Source organism: Mustela nivalis (genome assembly GCF_964662115.1).
Source record: "Mustela nivalis genome assembly, chromosome: 7".
NCBI classification, from domain to species: Eukaryota; Metazoa; Chordata; class Mammalia; order Carnivora; family Mustelidae; genus Mustela; species Mustela nivalis.
The window spans coordinates 72,619,088-72,638,614 of NC_139026.1; the positions used below are offsets into that span (position 1 = coordinate 72,619,088).

The 19,527-nt window shown below is 34.7% G+C and overlaps 1 protein-coding gene across 1 annotated transcript in view; it reads left to right on the forward strand.

Annotated features, from left to right (window-relative positions):
- SOX5 (SRY-box transcription factor 5) overlaps positions 1 to 19,527 on the forward strand; it is a 404,989-nt gene that overhangs the window by 35,186 nt on the left and 350,276 nt on the right. The window contains exon 2 of the mRNA XM_082742456.1: positions 17,606 to 17,837. Coding sequence (XP_082598582.1) covers positions 17,606 to 17,837 — 232 coding nt within the window. The remainder of the gene's footprint in view (positions 1 to 17,605; positions 17,838 to 19,527) is intronic.

The following is a 19,527-nucleotide window of genomic DNA, read 5'->3' on the forward strand; positions in this document are numbered from 1 at the left end:
TTTGTTTTTCTGTTCATCAACTGGTAGATGTTTGGGTTGCTTCCACTCCCTTGGCTATTACAAATAACATTGCAATGCATGTTTATGTACAAGTTTTTTGTGGACATATGCTTTCATTTCTCTTAGATGTAAACCTGGAAGGGAGAATTGCTGGGCCCTATGATAACTTTGTGTTTAACTATTTAGAAACTTCCCAAGTTTTCCAAAGCAGCAGCACTATTTTACATTCCTACCAGCAATCCCAGATGGCTCTAGTGTCTCTACATCCTCTCCAATCCTTGTTATTATCTGACCTTTCTTATTTTAGCCATTCTAGTGGATGAGAAGAGGTACTTTATTGAGGTTTTGGTTTGCATTTTCCTAATGACTAATGATAGTGGATATTTCTTGAATATTTATGGGTGATTTCTGCTAACTTTCTTGAGTACATGTCTATTCAGATATTTTGCCCATTTAAAAAATGGATCGTTGTCTTTTTAGTATAAGAGTTGTACCATAGTTCTTTATAAATTATATATAAATTTATATAAATATGTATGTATATATACACACATAGGTTGTTAGGAGTTTTTGTATATTCTGAATGCAAGTCCCCTATCAAATACATGATTTGCAAGTATTTTTTTCCATTTTTAGTTTTTTTTTTCACTTTCCTTACAGTATTATGTGCAGTGCAAAACTAATTTTGAGGAAGTTCAGTTTATCTATTTTTTTCTTTTGTCACTTTTTTATTTTGGGTGTTGAATCTAAGAATCCATTGTCAAACACAAGGTCATAAGGATTTACTCTTGTTTCTCTTTCAAACATTTATGATTTTAGCTCTTACATTTAAGTCTCCAGTTCAATAGAGAGTTGTTATGATGACAAAAAATACATGCAAAGCATCTAGCTCAGTGATTGGCACATATCAATTAATTAATTGGCACAATTAATGAGAGTCGTTCATACTTCTCTGAAACCCAAGGGAAAAACATATGTCCTAGAAAATGTCTTTAGATGCCTCCCACAATACTATTATTCTTACTGCTTTTTGCAAGGAGATGTAAATAAGAGACATGTATTATCTTGAAAGTATTTCTATAGATATTTGAATCACTATAAGCCTTTATTAATAAGTCATTTAAAATAATAAGAATGCAAAGAGGTGGAAGAAAAACATAAGACAGGACACGTTTGAGCAGATTTAAGATGCTGCTACTCATTTAAGTAAAAAATTTATAAACGTGAAGACATGTTGTAGTGTAATTAAAATATTCTCTTTGGAAAGTGTATTGATATTGAGAACATTTGGTCTATATATAGTAATCATTTTACTTAGTATTAGTTTTCTTAAGACATCACAGGATAGTGCTATCTTTAGTGGTTTAGTTTTCTTTTTAGTAATAATGTTTTGGTGGGCCTTGTAAAACTTGGACAGATTATCTGTAAATATTTCTGGGCAGTTCAGTAAGTATTTTAATGAAAGACATGGTGAGAAGGTCATGATGGTAAAAAAGTGAATTTTAAACATCGGTCCCTTTTGCAGTGGGGTATTTTTTTTTGTCTCTGCGTTCTGTTTCTTCTGTATGGTAATTTGACTATGACACAGGTAGGTGTTGGCTTGATAAACTCTGACATGTTCAGATAGTTTCGTAAGAACAAAATATTTATTAGAAGAAAATGACTTGACTATTTCCAAAACTAGGCTGCTACATGCAGAAAGGTGGAGTATGAAGGACTATTGCTCTAGTACCTGTACCAGCCATGGATACAGGAAGACGTAGGCTCTGAATGCAATGGTAGTTCATAGTTCACTCTAAAGAAAGTACATTTTGTATTTTAAGTATACATTTCACATTGAAGAGAAAAGTATAAGGATGGGTAAAAGAATCCTCTTTTACTCCATCTGAAAAAGGATAATCCTTGTAGGTCATTGACAGGGCAGTATAGAAGAAGGCTTCCAGTGCAGCTGCCGCAGGCTTTGGATAAATAGAGGATTTAATAAAATTCAAATATTTGTCCCAACCTCAAAGGACACCCTGAAATAGAACTCACTCTGGAGTTGATATGCTGTCTCCATATAAGTTCTGGTGGCACTTGCACCGGGATTTCCTGGGGCATTTAATGTGTTCCGCTGACTCTCTAACCAGCGCACTTACGGTAGCTCTCTTTGAGTGGGATTTGGCTTCAGTCCTTTATAAATAATGTCAGTGGAGTATGTAAGAATGACAAACTTGAAAATAGGAAATGCATATTTAAATATCTGGAACATCTTCCCTACGGTTTGGTGTTCTTGGACACATGAGAACTAGGTTTTGAGAGGATTAATTAGCTCACTCTAAACTTGCCTTCAGACTTCTGGACCCTATCTCACATTGCTACACACTCAGAATGTGCGTGTAGCTGACCCTCTTTGAAGTAAGGATTTTATGGAAACATTCTTTAAAATGTTAAGATACATGCTGGGTTTCAATACACATCTCACCTCAATTATATATGCTTTACTGCCTTTTCAAGGAATAGATCATTTTCTGGAGTCCTTAGAAGAAATAACAATCTTGTGATGGAAAGCTGTTGATAATATTTTGGTAAAAAGGAATCCAAAACAAGTAAGCTTATTTAGCCATTAAAAATGTTTTCAGGGAACTGTGTGTGGATAGTTTAATGGAGAGGAGGTCAGTATTTTCGGAAGTCTTTAAAAGATCTTGCCTCCATAAACATAAAATCATGATAACAAACAAATAAAATGAAACAAAACAAACAAACAAACAAACACAAGAAGAGGAAGGTAAAGGATGTTGGGGAGGAATCTGTCCCCTTTGGAACACAAAGATCTTTCAGTCACGGGGAATTGGAATAGGGTGTTTGGGTAGTGGAAAAAAAAAAATGTTTTAGCATGTGGTAATGAGGTTAGGGTTAAAAAAAAAAAAAAGCAATGGATGATTACTTTTCTCCACCAAGGCTCCTTTATCCTCATAAGCTCAGACAGTGGTCAGCCAGTAAGACACCCCTCCCTGTTTTATCCATCCCTTAACTATGTTCTTTGACAGAACTGGTTTATACAGCTGGACCTTTGTTAAGCTTCAAGGGAAATACTACGGAACAGCAGAAAATATGGCAGAGCACCTACAAAATTGGTAAATGGTATACATTATTGAAGTGTGAGATTCCAGCTTTAAAGTTTTGATGTTTTTGTTTGTGAGTTTTTCTTTTATGGATTTGTAAAGGGAATACCTTTAAAGTTTTTGTTTTTCGTACTGACAGATCTTACGGTGATATAGGTAAATGGATTGTGTTAATCAGTGAAATTTCTTATCAACTATATTTTAATAAACAGAATAGGAAAGAACTCAGCTATATTGCTGACTAAAATTACAATCTAAAATTAGACATTTCTATGATAGTCTCATAGCATTTTAAAGAACATCTACGTCATATGCCCTAAGCTGTAGAACTGATTAAAAAGAGAAAGTAAACAGGAAAAGTATTTACTTCAGAAAGTTTATCTATATGACAGACCTTAAATTTTTAATGGAAGTTTGATAGTGACATTACTGTTAGACCTGTGTGAAATCTAGTATAAACCTCATAATGAGATCTTTTTATGTCTTCATACTTATCCCACCTGCATAAGAATTTGACGATTTTCTTCTGTACGGTATATACCATATCCTTTGAATTTTTATTTCAGGGGCAAGAAACGGATAGCCTTTAGGTTACTACTGAATAGTTTGTACCCAATTATAGAAAAGAGCTAATGTTCCTAATCTGTCCACAGCGGCAGTATGAACCATGCTTTTAAAGTTGTTGTTTTTTTTTTTTTTCCCCCCTCCTAAAAACAACAGGGAATGTGCTAAAACCAGAGAGATTAATGGGGGGAGAAGATAAACAGTTTAGACGTAAAATGAGTTTAGAGGTCAAGCTAGAAAAATAAGAAAGCTTATGGATTTAATTCATATTCATCCAAGCAAAGAAGCTTTGGCATGAAAGGAACCAAGAAGAGGCTCAGCATTCTTATAACATCAACCATAGCTGCATCCCGCTGTTTTGGAGTTTGGGTTGATAGATGCTCATCGTCTTTGGCACTGCCCCCTTATGGACTTTCCATGATTATAATGGCAAGTTCTTCATTTAGTCGGGAGGTTCAGAAAATTGGTCTGTGCCTAGGATGCCTGTCCTTCTCATCAGAAGCTGTTTGTCCTAGGAAAAATTTTTGCCCTGTATATATGCTCTTTGCTTCTATTTTGAATATAACATAAATATTTTCCACTTCGTTCATTTTTCAACAGCTGTTGTAGGAACACGCTGTAACCAAATCTGTATGGGGCATGGAAAGAAAGAATCCCCTAAACTGGCCCCGGTTTAGCAGTGTATAAACTTTTCCTTGTCAGGGTTATCTGGATTCCAAAGAGGGTAAGGGTCATAATATTATTCCTCCTTGGACGGCTTAGACAGTCATTCTCAACAAATCTGACACTGACGTTCAGTATTCCTTTTAGCTATGAGCCTCCTCTCTCATTTCTGCTGGAGAAAAAACACACACACACACACACTATTCTCCAGAGGTTTGCTTTTGAAGGCTTAACTTGCTTGATTTCACAATGACCTTTGAAAACAAAAGAAATTAAAACTAGATTGGTTACTTAATTATTTTTGTCATCATTATTAGATCCTAAATAAATTAAACATGCCACAGATTTTATTTCAAGACATACACCATGCTAAGAATAAGTCACTTTTGATTATGGAACAATTTGCTATTTATTTAGACTTAGCCAGTAATGTGAGAGGGGGGAGAGTGTGAGTGGGGGTGGGCACTTTAGGAGGAAGCTCAGATAAGGACATAGGAGGGCGAGAGAGAGTGACAGAGGCTCAAAATAAATACTTAAGGATATTATTTTGGAAAATAAAATTTTGTATCTTATTTGCAGCTCTGCCATAGGGAGATTCTCCTGGGAGGGTCAAAATGACCAAGTCATTAATATAAGTGATACGATATTTTACAAAGAGGGATTAATATCATTAAGCCTAAATAGATATTCTTTCCTAGTTAAAACTATTTTCTTTTTTTTATTTTTGCATGTGCACCTCACCCGACTAGTGATGTTCGTGAGTGAAAATCTATCTTCTTTCACTGTGATTATTAGGGTGAACTATTTTTATAGGTGATCATAAACATGCCCACGTCTATGTGCACGTGTGAACATACATAGACGCTCATATCCTCATGAGAACAACATGAAAAAAATTGAGTGGCATTATTTCAGAAAGCAATAACTAAGAGATTAGTGCTACTCACTATAGTAGTAATATGTAGGAATTACATTTCCTTTGGCTTTTTTTTCCCCCTTTACTTTTTATGAGCTAACAATTTGGGAGGAGTTTGCTTCTACTGTTTAAATTTTTTTTTTCAAAATATATGAAACTTTCAACCAGTCATTTTGAATTAGACAGTAAATAAGAGTTATTAGCATACAATTATGATTAAGATTGTGCTGTTCAATCTTTAATAGAAACGTTCCGTAAGAAAAGAAAGACTATTAATTTCTATTAACATATTACTAGACAGTACAAGTCTTCTCCTCCTGACACCTCTTCTTCCTCTCTGTCTCTCTGCTTCTTCCTCTTTCTCTGTCTCTGTCTCTGTTTCTCTCTCCGCCATGCACATGCGCACATGCGTGTGCACGCACACACACACACACACACACACACACACACATAGAGTTGAATTTATGCGCAAGACACAGATACTTCTCAAACTTCCCTGAAAGGCCCATTCAAGGACAGAACAATAGAAATAGAATTCATCCTTGTTTCATTACCAATTATTCTAATAGCAGAAAAGATGGTCCCTTTCCAGGGATCCTACAGACAATTTTTAAAGATACTTCTTTAGCAATCTGGAGAATAGATATGCATTTCATGCAATATTCTTTCTATCCAGCTGTCTCTAACCTGAAATTTATACATGTGGCAACCATGTGTCTCAGGAAAGTCTAAAAGGCTTCTGATTTTTTAAACTTTATTTCTTTCACTCAGAAGCACACAACATCTTGTTCAACCACTTGTCCCAACTTTTGGTTCGGGAAAGTGTACTCATATTAAATGCAGGTTTTGTTTTTTTTTTAATTGTTACTTCTTATTAAACTCTTAATAAAAAGCTTTATAGCATGTATTTGAAGAGAAAAATCCCCAGATTTTTTTCCCTCCAGTCCTCTCTCTGTCCCAGGAACGGAGTATGTAACTCCTCAGTGCTCAGCTTCCAGACTCACAAGGAGCCGAGCATCTGGGGAGACTCAGGAGGTGAGCACTTTCACGCTGACTCAGGGACCAGCCGTATGACTCCAGTCTGGCGCTGTCACGCCTGGTTATGGAAAGGCAAGAACAATGCCTCCCTTGAGAAGGGGGAAAAAAGTCTAGTGCAGTCACAATTTTGATGTAAAATTTAAATCATCCCTCCACATCCTGTGGACTTGGAGCTGTCAGAAAGGGAAAACCCATACTCAAATGGAAAAAGCTTTTTATTCCCTCAAAAAGTATAGCCTTTCTAGCTGTAATAACAAGTTTTAGAACCACAAATCCTAATGCTAGATTATTCAAAGTGATTTAGAAATAATCAGAACAAAAGGACTTTGACACTTTTAACCTGTCGATGGCTGAAGGTTGAATGCTTTTTTTCTATTTGTTTCTGATTAATGAGAAATGTATTGTGATACACAAATTATATAATCCACAACAAATTGCTATTTATGGTTTTGTATTGTTTTCTTCCAAACTTCTGTAATTGGTCATTTTGTCTACAACTTATAAGAAATTCTTCAACATTTAAAACTCTTAATCATTTTTTATGTTTTCTTCAGGTAGTTTTGGTTGAAATTTAGTGTATTTGACAAAAGGATTCTGTGAACAAATGGTTAGTAACTCAGATTGAGGTTTTTCTATTTTTGAGTCAAGGAAATAAAATTATAATAATTATTAAACAAACCAAAGTTAGGATATTTTTCTAAGTGGAAAGTGCTTATTGTTATATTCTTGAGTTGTAAATCATGAGTAAACTTTCAGTAATGTTTTTCAAAAAAATACAGAAATCTGTAAAAACTTTTACTAGCTCTTCTCTTTATGAAAGTGACTTTGTATTCAGGAATCATAAATGTTCTTGTAACCAGTTTTCCTTCAGTCTTGTCAGACTGAGAATGTATACTGACTTTTCTAACTATTAGGATATTACAGAATGATTACAGTAGAGTTTAATTAAATTTAATACCCTTTCTACCTTTTTATTTATCAGGAGTGCTGTTGTTTTAGGCACTTAGTAAGTGTGGATTAATGTTAAAATAACATAATAAAACATAAAGATGAGAAGTTTCAGCTGACAGAATCCTTTGTTTAGATAAATTTTGGCTTTAGAGCTGAGCTATTAGGTTACTCATAATAAAGCAATCTTTTTATTTAGGAAATTTTCTGAGAGTCTTCATCCAGTGACACATGGTCTAATTTTGGAGTGAATTTTCAGTGATTTGCAATTATTATTGAAATAGAGAAGAAAGTAGAAAAAGAATAGAATTTTGAGTTCTGAATCATTGTAGGATGGAATTTTGCTTGTCATAAACTGTTTCTAAATGCTTACCTCTCTTGTTTAGAAAACAAAACAATGCACTTTTAAAGTTTCTTTTATTGCTTACTTTAATCACATTAATTCAAGCACTTTTGAAATATCCTGTGTCCAACTCATAAAGAGTCACTGATTCCTTTCTGGTACTAAAAAGAATTAAATTCTTATTTCTAAGTCTTCTCTAACTTCTGACTTTAAAAAATTTTTATTTTTCACCTCTTTTGCAAAGAACCCAGTACTGCCTCATTTTTTGCTTGTTCTTATTCTTCCCTCCATCTCTGGCTCTTTGGTGGGCTAAGCAAGGCTGGAGAAAGCTATTTAGTAAGGGCGAGAGTCCAGTAAAGAGAAGGGCGAAAAGGTACTGAAGAAGTTATAAGTGGTGCTATTCCTATCAGAAAGAAGGGATGGTATAATGAACTACTTGATATCAGTGCAGAGAACATCTCAGAAACTAACCACAGGACAAGGTAAATCCAGGGAACAGCCTTGGTAAAGGCCATTTTGAACCTTCTTGGTGACTATAGCATTTTACAGTTTAAACTTTTATGTCTTATACTAAATTTTTTTCTGTAAATTCAAATTCTATTTTAGGACAGAATAATGAATTTATTGTTTAGTAGCTATAGCTTAAAAATTAACTTTTGTTTTTAGATTTCCATTTTATGATAAGTCTTGTTGTTTATAAATAACTAGTAGAAATGAGTTTCTACTCCGGCAAAATGGCTCCTAAGGATTACAAGGGAGTCTAGTCTTATTTATTACTCTGTGTTGTCTGCTTTTACCTTTCTATGAAATCTGTTTTTGTGCTTCCATTTATAGTTTATGCTAGGACCTGATGAACTTGTTCATGCTTCTAAATAACAATATAATGAATGAGGTCTTTGTATGTGGGAAGCAAAGGGTAGAGAAGTATAGAGATTGGCATGTTCTGTATCAGAAACTGATGGCAAAGAGGATTTATAGATAAGAGAAAAAAATTATACAAGTTTGAAATACTGCACAAATAAAAATTCAACTTAAAAGGCTTCTGAATATTACATATGACAGACTTGGTTATAAAATTTACATGGAATGTTCACAAAGTAAACATAAAGCTGACTCTTAGAAAGAAAATAAAGATGTTCAAAATATGTAGGAGGGAAGAAGAAAGAATAAACCATAAAATATGAATAATAATAATTGAAATTCATAGATAAGAGTAACAAAACTTTTTTCTTTAATAAAATGATAATGCTGACATTGTGTAATTCTGTGTTTATAAATCACACAGAAGTGCTGGTTGATTTACTCATTTGACTGCAAAACCTATCTATTCATGCTGAATGCCCATGTTGATTTCCCTTATTAGATAAGTAACATTCTACTGTGAAAATATCTTTGATAAACAGAGTTTAATTCCTAATCTTGACTAGCTTTCTCCCAACAACCTTAATTACAAAAGAGACCAGACAAGTAAATGTAACTGTCTTGTACAAATAGTCTTATTATTAGAATAACTTGAGGCTCATAACTTCTAGAGAAGAAGTATGACCTGAGGATAGGAAGGATGAACAATTTTTATTTTTTAGTATTCCATATTTATTGTACCCCTTAAGATGCACCCTTTCAAATAGTTTGTATCATTTTTAAAATGATCCTGCTATGCTTAAAATTTAACACAGGGGAGTAAATATTAAAAACAAGTATTTAGGAGAGCAATTAATGGAAGTTATATTAAATAAATGTCATGGTCCAGAATTTTATTTTATTTTATTTTTTTTATTTTTATTATTATTTTTAAATTTTATTTATTTGTCAGAGAGAGAGTGAGTGAGAGCGAGTACAGGCAGACAGAGTGGAAGGAAGAGTCAGAGGGAGAAGCAGGCTCCCTGTGGAGCAAGGAGCCCGATGTGGGACTCGATCCCAGGACGCTGGGATCATGACCTGAGCCGAAGGCAGCTGCTTAACCAACTGAGCCACCCAGGCGCCCCCATGGTCCAGAATTTTAAAAGTTCATATTCAGAATGTTTATTTTTGTAGAATTGTTTAAAGAATATTTATGCTGCTTCATTTATCACTTCAACTTCTCTGTCTTTTTTGCTAATCCTTTTTATACACTGCTCCCCCAAAGTAGGATGGACTGCAAGATTTCCTCCCCCTTGCTCTATTTTTTTCCAGTTTTTCCCTTGGAGAGACAATTCTGGGCTTGAGCTGCTGCCTATTATAGTGCAAAGACCAAATAGTGTAACAAAAGATATTTAACCACTTTATGACTCAGTTTCCTATTTTATAAAACAAGAAGAATAGATATACTGACTCAGAGCATTGTCGAAGAAGTCAATGAGAAATAATTACAATTATTGGTGAACTCTCTGCTTGGGTTTCAAAGAGCAGACTACCTCAGTTACTTCCACAAGAGTTCTGCATTTTCTGATAACCTGCTATTTCTTTTTTTTTTTTAATCTTCACAATCAACAAAGATTTATTTCTAAAACTGAATTTTATATTTTCCTCCAAATTGGCCTTTCTTTCTAATTTTTATATTTTTCTTATTAGCAGTATTGTTCTCTAAATTATATAGTCCAGTAATCTCTTTATCTTTGAGTTATCCGCCCTCACTCATTCTCCTTTCCTGGTCCTCACCCTCAACCTTCTATCAGTTACTAATTTCTGAGTGTTTTTTTTCTAAAATACAGTTTTGTTTTGTTTTGTTTTTTTTGATGCTGTTACTCTGTGGCTCACAAACCATCACCAGCTCCCTTCTGCCTTCAGTTTCACTTTCAAATGTTGCTTTACCCATTGAAAAGTGACCGGATTTAACCAGATCGCTGTCTAGCCTTGCCTTATATCCTTATCTCCGTTTTCTTCTCCTATCATCTCTTGCTTTAACTGAACCATTCTCTCCATCCTGTATCATTCTATACATTTCTTTAATTTGTTAATGTCATTTCTGCTGTCTGGAATCATCTCTTCTTCTTTGTGTCTATTGACATTGGTCCCATCCTTCATTACCCTGTTGAATTCTCGTAATTTGTAGGAAGAATTCTCTGATTATTTTAGTGAGATATCATCTCTCAATTGTCTGTCTTTTACAAAAAATCATTTACCTTAAAATATTATTTATTGATTTCTTAATTACATTGTTATCTACAGGCACATGGTAGGCTTTCAATAAATGTTTTTCCATTAACGAATGAATGGATGAGTGGATATATGACTTCTATTTCCATCTAAACTGTACTTCCTTAATGGTGAAGCAGAAGGATCTTCATATCTAAGTTTCCTGTTTTCTCCATAACATAAAGATAAATTGCTTGGCACAAAATAGACACTCATGCAATTCATTTATTTATTAATAGAAAAATACGCTGTGTGCCAACTATGTGCTAGGAATTGTGCTGCCTTGTAATTAATTGTATCTCATTCAGCATAGAAGATTAGACTATTTGGGAGGAAAAGAAAACACAGCACAAGTTGGAAAGACCTTTATCATGCAATCATATCTTTAGCATTAATCTTGGAAAAAATCAGGTGAAATGATCTCAAATAGACCTGTACTTACCGAACTCTTATTATGTTCAAGACATGATGCTTGTCATAGGGAATTCAGGAAATTTAAAAAATTATATTCTTTTCAAGTGTTAGTGTTCTAGTTTTAGACATGATGTACTAGGAAGAAAAGAAAAAAAACTGCTGAATGAGTGTCACAGGTTATACTGATGTTCAGTTTTTCATGTGGACTAATAATATGAGTTGATGTAATTTGAGGTGGGGTGAAGTCACTTTAGCTGTGATGGTAAGAGAAGGCTTTGTGGAATAGTTGGAATTTGAGTTTGTTCTTTATAGATTTTTTTTTTTTACATTTTTAAATACATAACTGTAAACCTTAAGAGAAATAATATCATCATTCCAAAAGAATAACCAGTAGAAGGCACTGCTTCCTAGGACTTTATCTCTGAATTAATCAGTCAAAGGTTAACATATCTAGAGAGGAAAAAAAACTATTACATAAGAAAAGCAATCCCTATTTAAGTCTTCCATTTTATATTCATTCCATATATGAATTCCTTTCACTTTGCATATGCTTTCATTTTTTTAGAATTGCATCAAAGAACATAACCTAAAGCAGTAAATAGGTGATTCCTCAGGAATAGTTCTGGTATTAATTAATAGTGTAGCAGTCTTCCTTAAAGTTACTTCGTGTTAATAGTTTTTTACATACACATTTAAAAAATAACTAAGATTTTTTTTTCACGAGTATTTTAAAAACCTACTTAATCAGGTTTACCAGTTCTTTTACATAGAACTTATTTAAAATGATACTGTTAGCACTGAGCTGGATTTCCTTTTTTTCTAACAGTATTAAGACATTTTCTAAGAATGCTTGCTCTCTAAGACTAGATCTTACAACTACTCATAATTAGCATAGTAATAAGTTGGTTTTAGATGGTAGCTTTTACGAAACAGGTATTTGTTGGAAAAACAACTATTTTCGGAAAGGGTTCTAAGTCCTGGGGACATAGCTGTGAACAAAAATAAAATTTGCCCTCTTGAGTCTTATAGTGGGAGAGACAGATAATAAATAAATATGTCGGAGGGACAGGGAGGTCCTGGCTTGGGAGGAGTAACCAAGAAGTCTTCACTGAGAAATGATGTTGGCACTAAATGAAGGGAGAGAACAGGCAAGGGTACATCTGGGTTAAGAAGCTTTCAGATTGAGAAAATACCACCAGTGAAAGAAATATGTGTGCACTGTGGATTAATTTCCTGTTGCTGTGGTAACAATTAGCACAAGCTTAGTGGTTTAAACAATATAAGTGTATTCGCTGACAGTTCTGGAGGTCAGAAGTCTTGCAATCAAGGTGTTGGCAGGGCTCCTTCCTTCTAGAGGTTTTAGGGGAGAATCTATTTCATCACTTTTGTAGCTTCTAGAGGCCACCTTTATTCCTTGGCTCATGGCCCCAATTCATCCATTTTCAAAGCCAGCTTCATAATATCTTTCAGTCCCTCTCTCTGACTTTGATCCTCCTGCCTCCCCTCTTTATGGGGACCTTTATGATTACTTTGGGCCCACCCAGAATATCCAAAATAATCTCTTCATATGAAGATCCTTAACTTAATCACAGCAGCAAAGTCCCTTTTGCCTTGTAAAGTAACATACTCACAGGTTTCAGGGATCACAATTGGCACATCTTGAGTGGGGAGCATTATTCTGACCACTGCAAATGGCTTGCAACCTTCACTGTGCATTAGAATCATCTGGGAGCTTTAAAAAATTCTGATTCTCCGTCTCCACTCTAGAACCAATAACATTAGAATGTCTGGCAGTGGGACTCAGGCTGCAGTATCTTTTTAAACCTTTCCATATAATTCTAGTTTGCAGCCAAAGTTGAGAATCGGTGGTTTAGTTTATGTTGCAGTCTCGTACCATTTACCCTACCCCTGAGTTTGCTGTGCATGTCTGAGTACAAGCAGGAATATCCTACATACAGAGTGACAACAGTGCACACAGAGAACCCTTAGCCAATCATCGCGGACTCCAGGCGTTTTAAATTACTTTCACATGTAGAGTAAGTGGCCTGATTGTGCAGATTGCTACAAGGATGAGTAAGGGAAAAATGACTGCATGTAAAAACAAGTTGCCCCTTATAAGGGAGGCTGTTTCTTATCTATTCCATGCATATAACTCAGCAAGTCCAGAAACGGTATAGACACAAGCTAGGATTTAGTCCATATTCCTTGATGTCCTTTTTTTCCCACGTCAGCTTGAAACTTAAATTTACATTGTACTTTCTAAGACTGTGTCTGCATCTTTACTTGTATCACTTCCTGCATGAAATTACCTCTCCATTTTCCCCAGTTTCCATTTGACCTTATCCCCCCCCCCCAAATCTGCTTAGTCAGCCATTCCTGGAAATATTCCAGGATCCCCTGGTCCCCAGGAAGCCCTCAGTTTGCTCAGCTGTAAGGCCAGTCATTTCGCCCTTAACCTGAACTGTCCTTCATTATTATTTCTCCAAGTCTTCTCAACCAGTGGATAAGCTTTCTAAAGCAGAGAACTTGAATCACACGTTTTTATTCCCATTAGATAAGTGTCTTGCACTTAGTAAGTGACCAGTAAATGGTTGTTGATGACTTATCAAATTAGACGTGTTTTTGCACTGAAATTAGACATCAGTTCTTTCAAGATTTTCTTGTCTACACACAAAACTGAGTTAAAGATTCTATTATATCATCATAGCTCCTCAGGTTAGTTTCACACTGGAGTAGATTTATCGGTTTCGTGTCATAGTCTTTGAAGTCTGAGTTTTATTCATTGGCAAGTCTAGCACCTACCACAGGAATGACAAAAATCATCTCTACATGAGCACATGAGCACATGCTGCAGCCTAGATCCTTAGATTATTTCAAGGTAACCTTGCACTTCAACACAGCATGTCATGTAAGCAAGTGCAGGAATTGGAACCCAACATATCCAAGATAAACGATAAATGGAAAGTTGCTGTGATTTCTTCTTCTTCTTATTATTATTATATACCTTCCTATATTATTTGTTCTTTTTTTTCAAGAAGATATAGCAATTGTTAATATGCAAGGGCAAAACAGAATTTCAACATACATAAAGCAAACTTTGACAGAAAGTAGAAACAATAATTCCAATGGTAGAACATTTTTCAGTAGTAAGAAATTTTTTTTAATGCAAATCAAAATATGTCTCAAAACACATGAAAAGGAAAGCAAAATATTTCAAAACCTATGAGATGCAGCAAAAACAGATGTTAGAGTGAAATTTTTGCTATAAATGCTTGTCTTAAGAAAACATTTCAAATAAACAACATTATGTCACAAGGAACTAGAAAAAGAAGAAACTTAGCTGAAATATAGTAGAGGAAGAAAATAACAAAGAAAAATCAGAAACAAATAAAATAGAGACCAGAATAAATAATAATATAGCGCTGAAAGCACTGTGTTATTGTTGTTGTTGTTTTTCATGAATGAGACTTCTTCTGTCCAAAATGAAATGGTTTGGTAGATGAAAAAAACTCGAGAATTAACATTATTGGTGATTTGTTATCCATATTTTTAGAAGTACTATGAGTTAGACTAAATATCAAGTAGATTGATAGCTCTCTACATAATTTAAGCATTTGCCTTTTTTTCTGATTTAGTAGCCTATTTTTGAACTATGAGCATTTTTACTGCAAAATATTTTTTAATCTCTAAGACCTCTTTTACCTGAATTGTATAAAAATATTCTCAACTCTGGCACATTAAGAACATTCTGTAAGTGTCTGAAAATGGAATTGAAATAATCATGAAATATGTAATTGTTTAGGATCAGGTGCCTTCTGGTATCACGACTTTTCATGTTTATGCTTTTTGCTCCATAGAACGATATATATATATAGAAAGAGACAGTGGCATAGAAAGATAATTTAGATATTGAAATGACTAGATCTTTTGAGAAGAGTAGCTGTGTCTTAGCTATTTAACACATCTACCTTCTGTCTATTTTTGGACTTTCAGTTTTCATAATCATTATTAATAATAATATTAATAAAGTAAAAATCAGCCAAAAAATCATGCTTTCTATGAAGATCATAGAACTGCATTAACTTGGGAAAGGCCAGCTGATCTAGCTTTCTGCTTTAATAACCCAGAGACTAGCTTTTGCCAACAGCCTGGAGTTTTTGGACAGTAAGAGACATAATGTACATAAGACTGAGGGAGACACTGGAATACCAATTAATTGATTTCACCAACAGTGGTAACTCCTACACAGACCATAAATACTATGGCTTGTGTAATAAATGCATAATCTCTTTATAGTCAAAGTACATATAAAACAAGAAATAATTAAAAGTCCTTTTATTGATTTACTCTGACAAATCACAAAGGCCTTAAATATTTTAAATCTGTTCCATCAGCCCATTCTCTGCATGGCAGTCAGAAGTTTGCTTGGAGAGCATGAAAGCAGAATTGTAGAAGTTAATATTGCTAGTGTGTAGAGCTATTACATATAGCTTAATTTTCCCACTTAGTGATAGATGTGGTGTTGCCGATGAGACTAGGACTATTACAGCTCCAACCTCTTACTTCCTTTCTCCATACTTGGTGAGTATACTTGAAGTAGACCTTAGTCATGAGATCTGAAAAAGTGAAGATACCTGAAATGTGATGGCCCTGTCTACTTCTTTAGATGGTGTTTCCTTGGTAGCCACCAGTATTTCCTCTTCTTTGACTGTTCTTTAGCTAATCAAGACTACCTGCTATTAGTATTTCTTTGCTAATAGATCTGATTAGTTTATTGTTAAGTATTACTGGCCAAGGATCATTTCTCTTATCAGGACATTTTGTATTTCATGTTGATTTTACAGCTTAACTCTTAGAAAGTAACCTCTCCTCATCTTGGAATTTTCTGGTTTGGTTTGTTTGTTTTGGGGGGGGGGCAGGTGAGTTAACACTGTAGTTTTAAAGCAAACAGCATCTTTTGTTTACTGAGAGTCTGCTCTGTGCTAACTGCTCTACAAGTCATTTTTCATACGGCACACAGTTTATTCTCAAAGAGCATTCCAAATAGGTACTACATTTTCCTTTAAAGAGGAGTAAACAGAGATGGAGTAAAGCTAAGTCTCACAGCTAGAAAGGAGCAGAATCAGTATGTGAATCTATGTTTGTCTGATTCCAAAGCCCTTATTTTTTTCTACTGTGCTATTATATCTTAAAAAAGTATCTTCAGTGCTTGAATGCACTGTTCTTTTGAAACCTTTCACAGTAGGAATAGTATTATTCAGCAATGATTAGAGACATCTCTTTAGTAGTAAATTTTAAATTTAAAAATCAGCGATATATCTGAAGGAAGTGGTGGGACCGTTAGTACTGTCTTACCTCCTCTCCCACTGGTCTAGAATAAGAATGGATGATTCTGTAAACATTCTTTGTTTGTCGGGCAAAAATAACAACTTTCCCAAGGTCAGATCAAGTTGCAAATACAAAGAGTTTTTTTAATTAAAAATTTTAACTCTATACTACTCCTATGTGAAACTTGTAGTGAAAGGAAAAGGAACTCTCTATTTAACTAAGAATATTTGCCACATATTTTTAACCTATAATAGTATTCTTAGACTCAAATACCAAAACAAATGTTTAATTTTTAAGTGTCTAAGTGCATTTCCTGATAGGCATTAGTTCATCAAAACATAACACCTTCATTTGATTTTCCCCTCTAACTTAAGTATTCTAAGGGGCAAATAAGCCTGAGAATCCACATCTAAATCCTTCATAGAATTGTGGAAATGAAAACTGAAGTATGTTTATATTTTCACTTTTTTTTAACCACTTTGCATGGTTGATATTAGAAATGAATGAGGAGGTGAGGAAAGAAAAATTCTCAAGTGTTCACAGCAATTGTAAAATTCACAGCAATTGTAAAATTCACAGCAATTGTAAAATTTATTCAGTTCTTAATAAGCTTTAAGCAAATACTGAACTTTTGGTCATGGAGTCTGTGGTTTCTTTATGAGCAATATTTCTACAATTTATAATAATCATTCTTTTAATAAATTGCAAATTCATTTTAATGGCAATCATTCATTTATTTTTGTTTATTTTTTGATGAAAGAAATTTTAGTTCTTTCCCTTCTTTTAACTGCCAACAGTATTTGCTATTCATAGATGTTCTGTCTTCAATAAGGTCTATCAAAGTGTAAAACTAGATGGGTATTTTTCTTCCCTTTAAAATGGAATGGTCTTTCATTATGCAGTGTTCTTAGGTGAATTCTCTTGTTTAAGAAGCCAGAATACAAGAGAGTGCTATATTAGAGTATTATTCTCACAACAAACAAGCACTGTTCTGTTGCTACCTGCTTGGCCATTGTTTCTGATTGTGAGCGCTTTGCAGTGGTATTTGGATGGTTTCCTGCTCTCTGCCAGCACAAAAAGGCATTTCTGTTACAATGGCCCCTAACCACACAATGACGGCATTAAGGATTTATGTGGAGGTTTCATTATTTTCTCCTCTTTTGTTCCTTCCAGGATGTCTTCCAAGCGACCAGCCTCTCCGTATGGGGAAGCAGATGGAGAGGTAGCCATGGTGACAAGCAGACAGAAAGTGGAAGAAGAGGAGGGTGACGGGCTCCCAGCCTTTCACCTTCCCTTGCATGTGAGTTTTCCCAACAAGCCTCACTCTGAGGAATTTCAGCCAGTTTCTCTGCTGACGCAAGAGACTTGTGGCCATAGGACTCCCACTTCTCAGCACAATACAATGGTAGGTTTCTCATGGGCTCTGGTGCCTACACTTACTCTTTGACCAGTCTACTCCTCTAACAGTTTGGCTTCAATCCTTTGCTTTATAATTATCATCTACTTAACAGCCAGACACAAGATTCACTCCTAACATCTTAGAATTCCTTGCAAGTAAATTGATTCCAGTAGGAAGTACATGATATGCTATTTTACCCCCCAAGAATTTTACTTTTGAGACACAATTTAATTAGGAGAAAACACATATACATATAAGAATAATGTTCAAGTACCGCATTTAAAGTTTGTCAGCATGACAGTTGGATGTCATAGTATTTCTAATAAGAGGTTTTTCTAGGTAGACTTACAACGTATTTTGGACATCTCCACCATGATAAATCGTTTTCAATTTTTTACTTTGCCCAGATTGGATTCCAGTATTCCTTTACAGTACTGGGAATATTATAGGAGAATGTATTTCATAGAAACTATAGTTTTTTAATGTGACTGCAATACTTTCTAACTCAGTCTCATTCATATTTTTGTTTTGATAATTCACTAATTACCTGGTACCTCCAATTTCAGAATTTGCTTCTCAGGATTATTTATCTGCCCCTTCATCCTGGGGTCTGGATCATTGTCATTGCAGAAGATTAGGAAACCGTGGTTTCACGGATGAGGGGGAAGAAGGCAGCATAGCATCTTCAACTGAAGCTTAAAAGTGCACGCATGCACACACACACACACACACTCACTCACTCACTCACTCACTCACTCACCAGTAAGGCTTTTAGGTCCTCCTTAGGAACTTAAGTACACAGAATAAGCATGTTGGCAAAGTACTGGGCACTTAGCTGTCAGTAAAGCCAGGCTCGCCTTTTCAACATGACTGCTTGGGTAGATGTCGTGGTTTTGTGACCTTCTGCTCTTCTACATCAAGGATAGGGGGGCGGGCATTAATTGGAACCAGATTATACCAGCAAAAATGTGTCGTCATACCATCTCATAGTTTTAAGATGACTCTAATTCTATGAAAGGCTTTTTTTTTTTTCTTTCTCTAGAAAATTATTACATACCATAAATGTGCTTGGTATTGAAATATGCCCACTTATGTATGTTATTGCATTACTGTATATAGAACTAAATCAAGAAGAAGAATCAGATATCTCCTAATAACCATGAAATGGTTGCTACTTTTTGTCACTCAGATTCGATTTAAATACTTTTTCAATATTTTAAGCCTCATAGGTCAAAATTTCACTAGTGGATTATTTGTGCCAAGATTTTCCCCCCAAGGATAGTATTTCGGCTAATACCATGTAACACTTATATAGATGTGACATTTTAATCACATTATGTATATTAACTCATGTAACCTTCACAATAATACGGTGACATGTTATTATTAGTTTCATTTTATAAATGAGGAAACTGAGGCACACAGAGGTTAAGTAGTTTGCTTCCGATCACAGCTGATACAGAGGAGAGCCAGTGTTGTTTACCCAGACATTCTGGCTTTGGAGTCTGTGCTTATAAACACTATAAGTTCTTCACAAGAGCACATGCATATTTTATTGTCTGATTATTACTTTGTTGGCAAGCTAAATTGTACTATCCATAATTCCTGATTAATTTTTTCTTTGCTGTGAGTTTATATTAGTTATGTGCAGTGATACAACTTTTGGGACTCCTCTCATGAAGGTTAAACTAGGAAA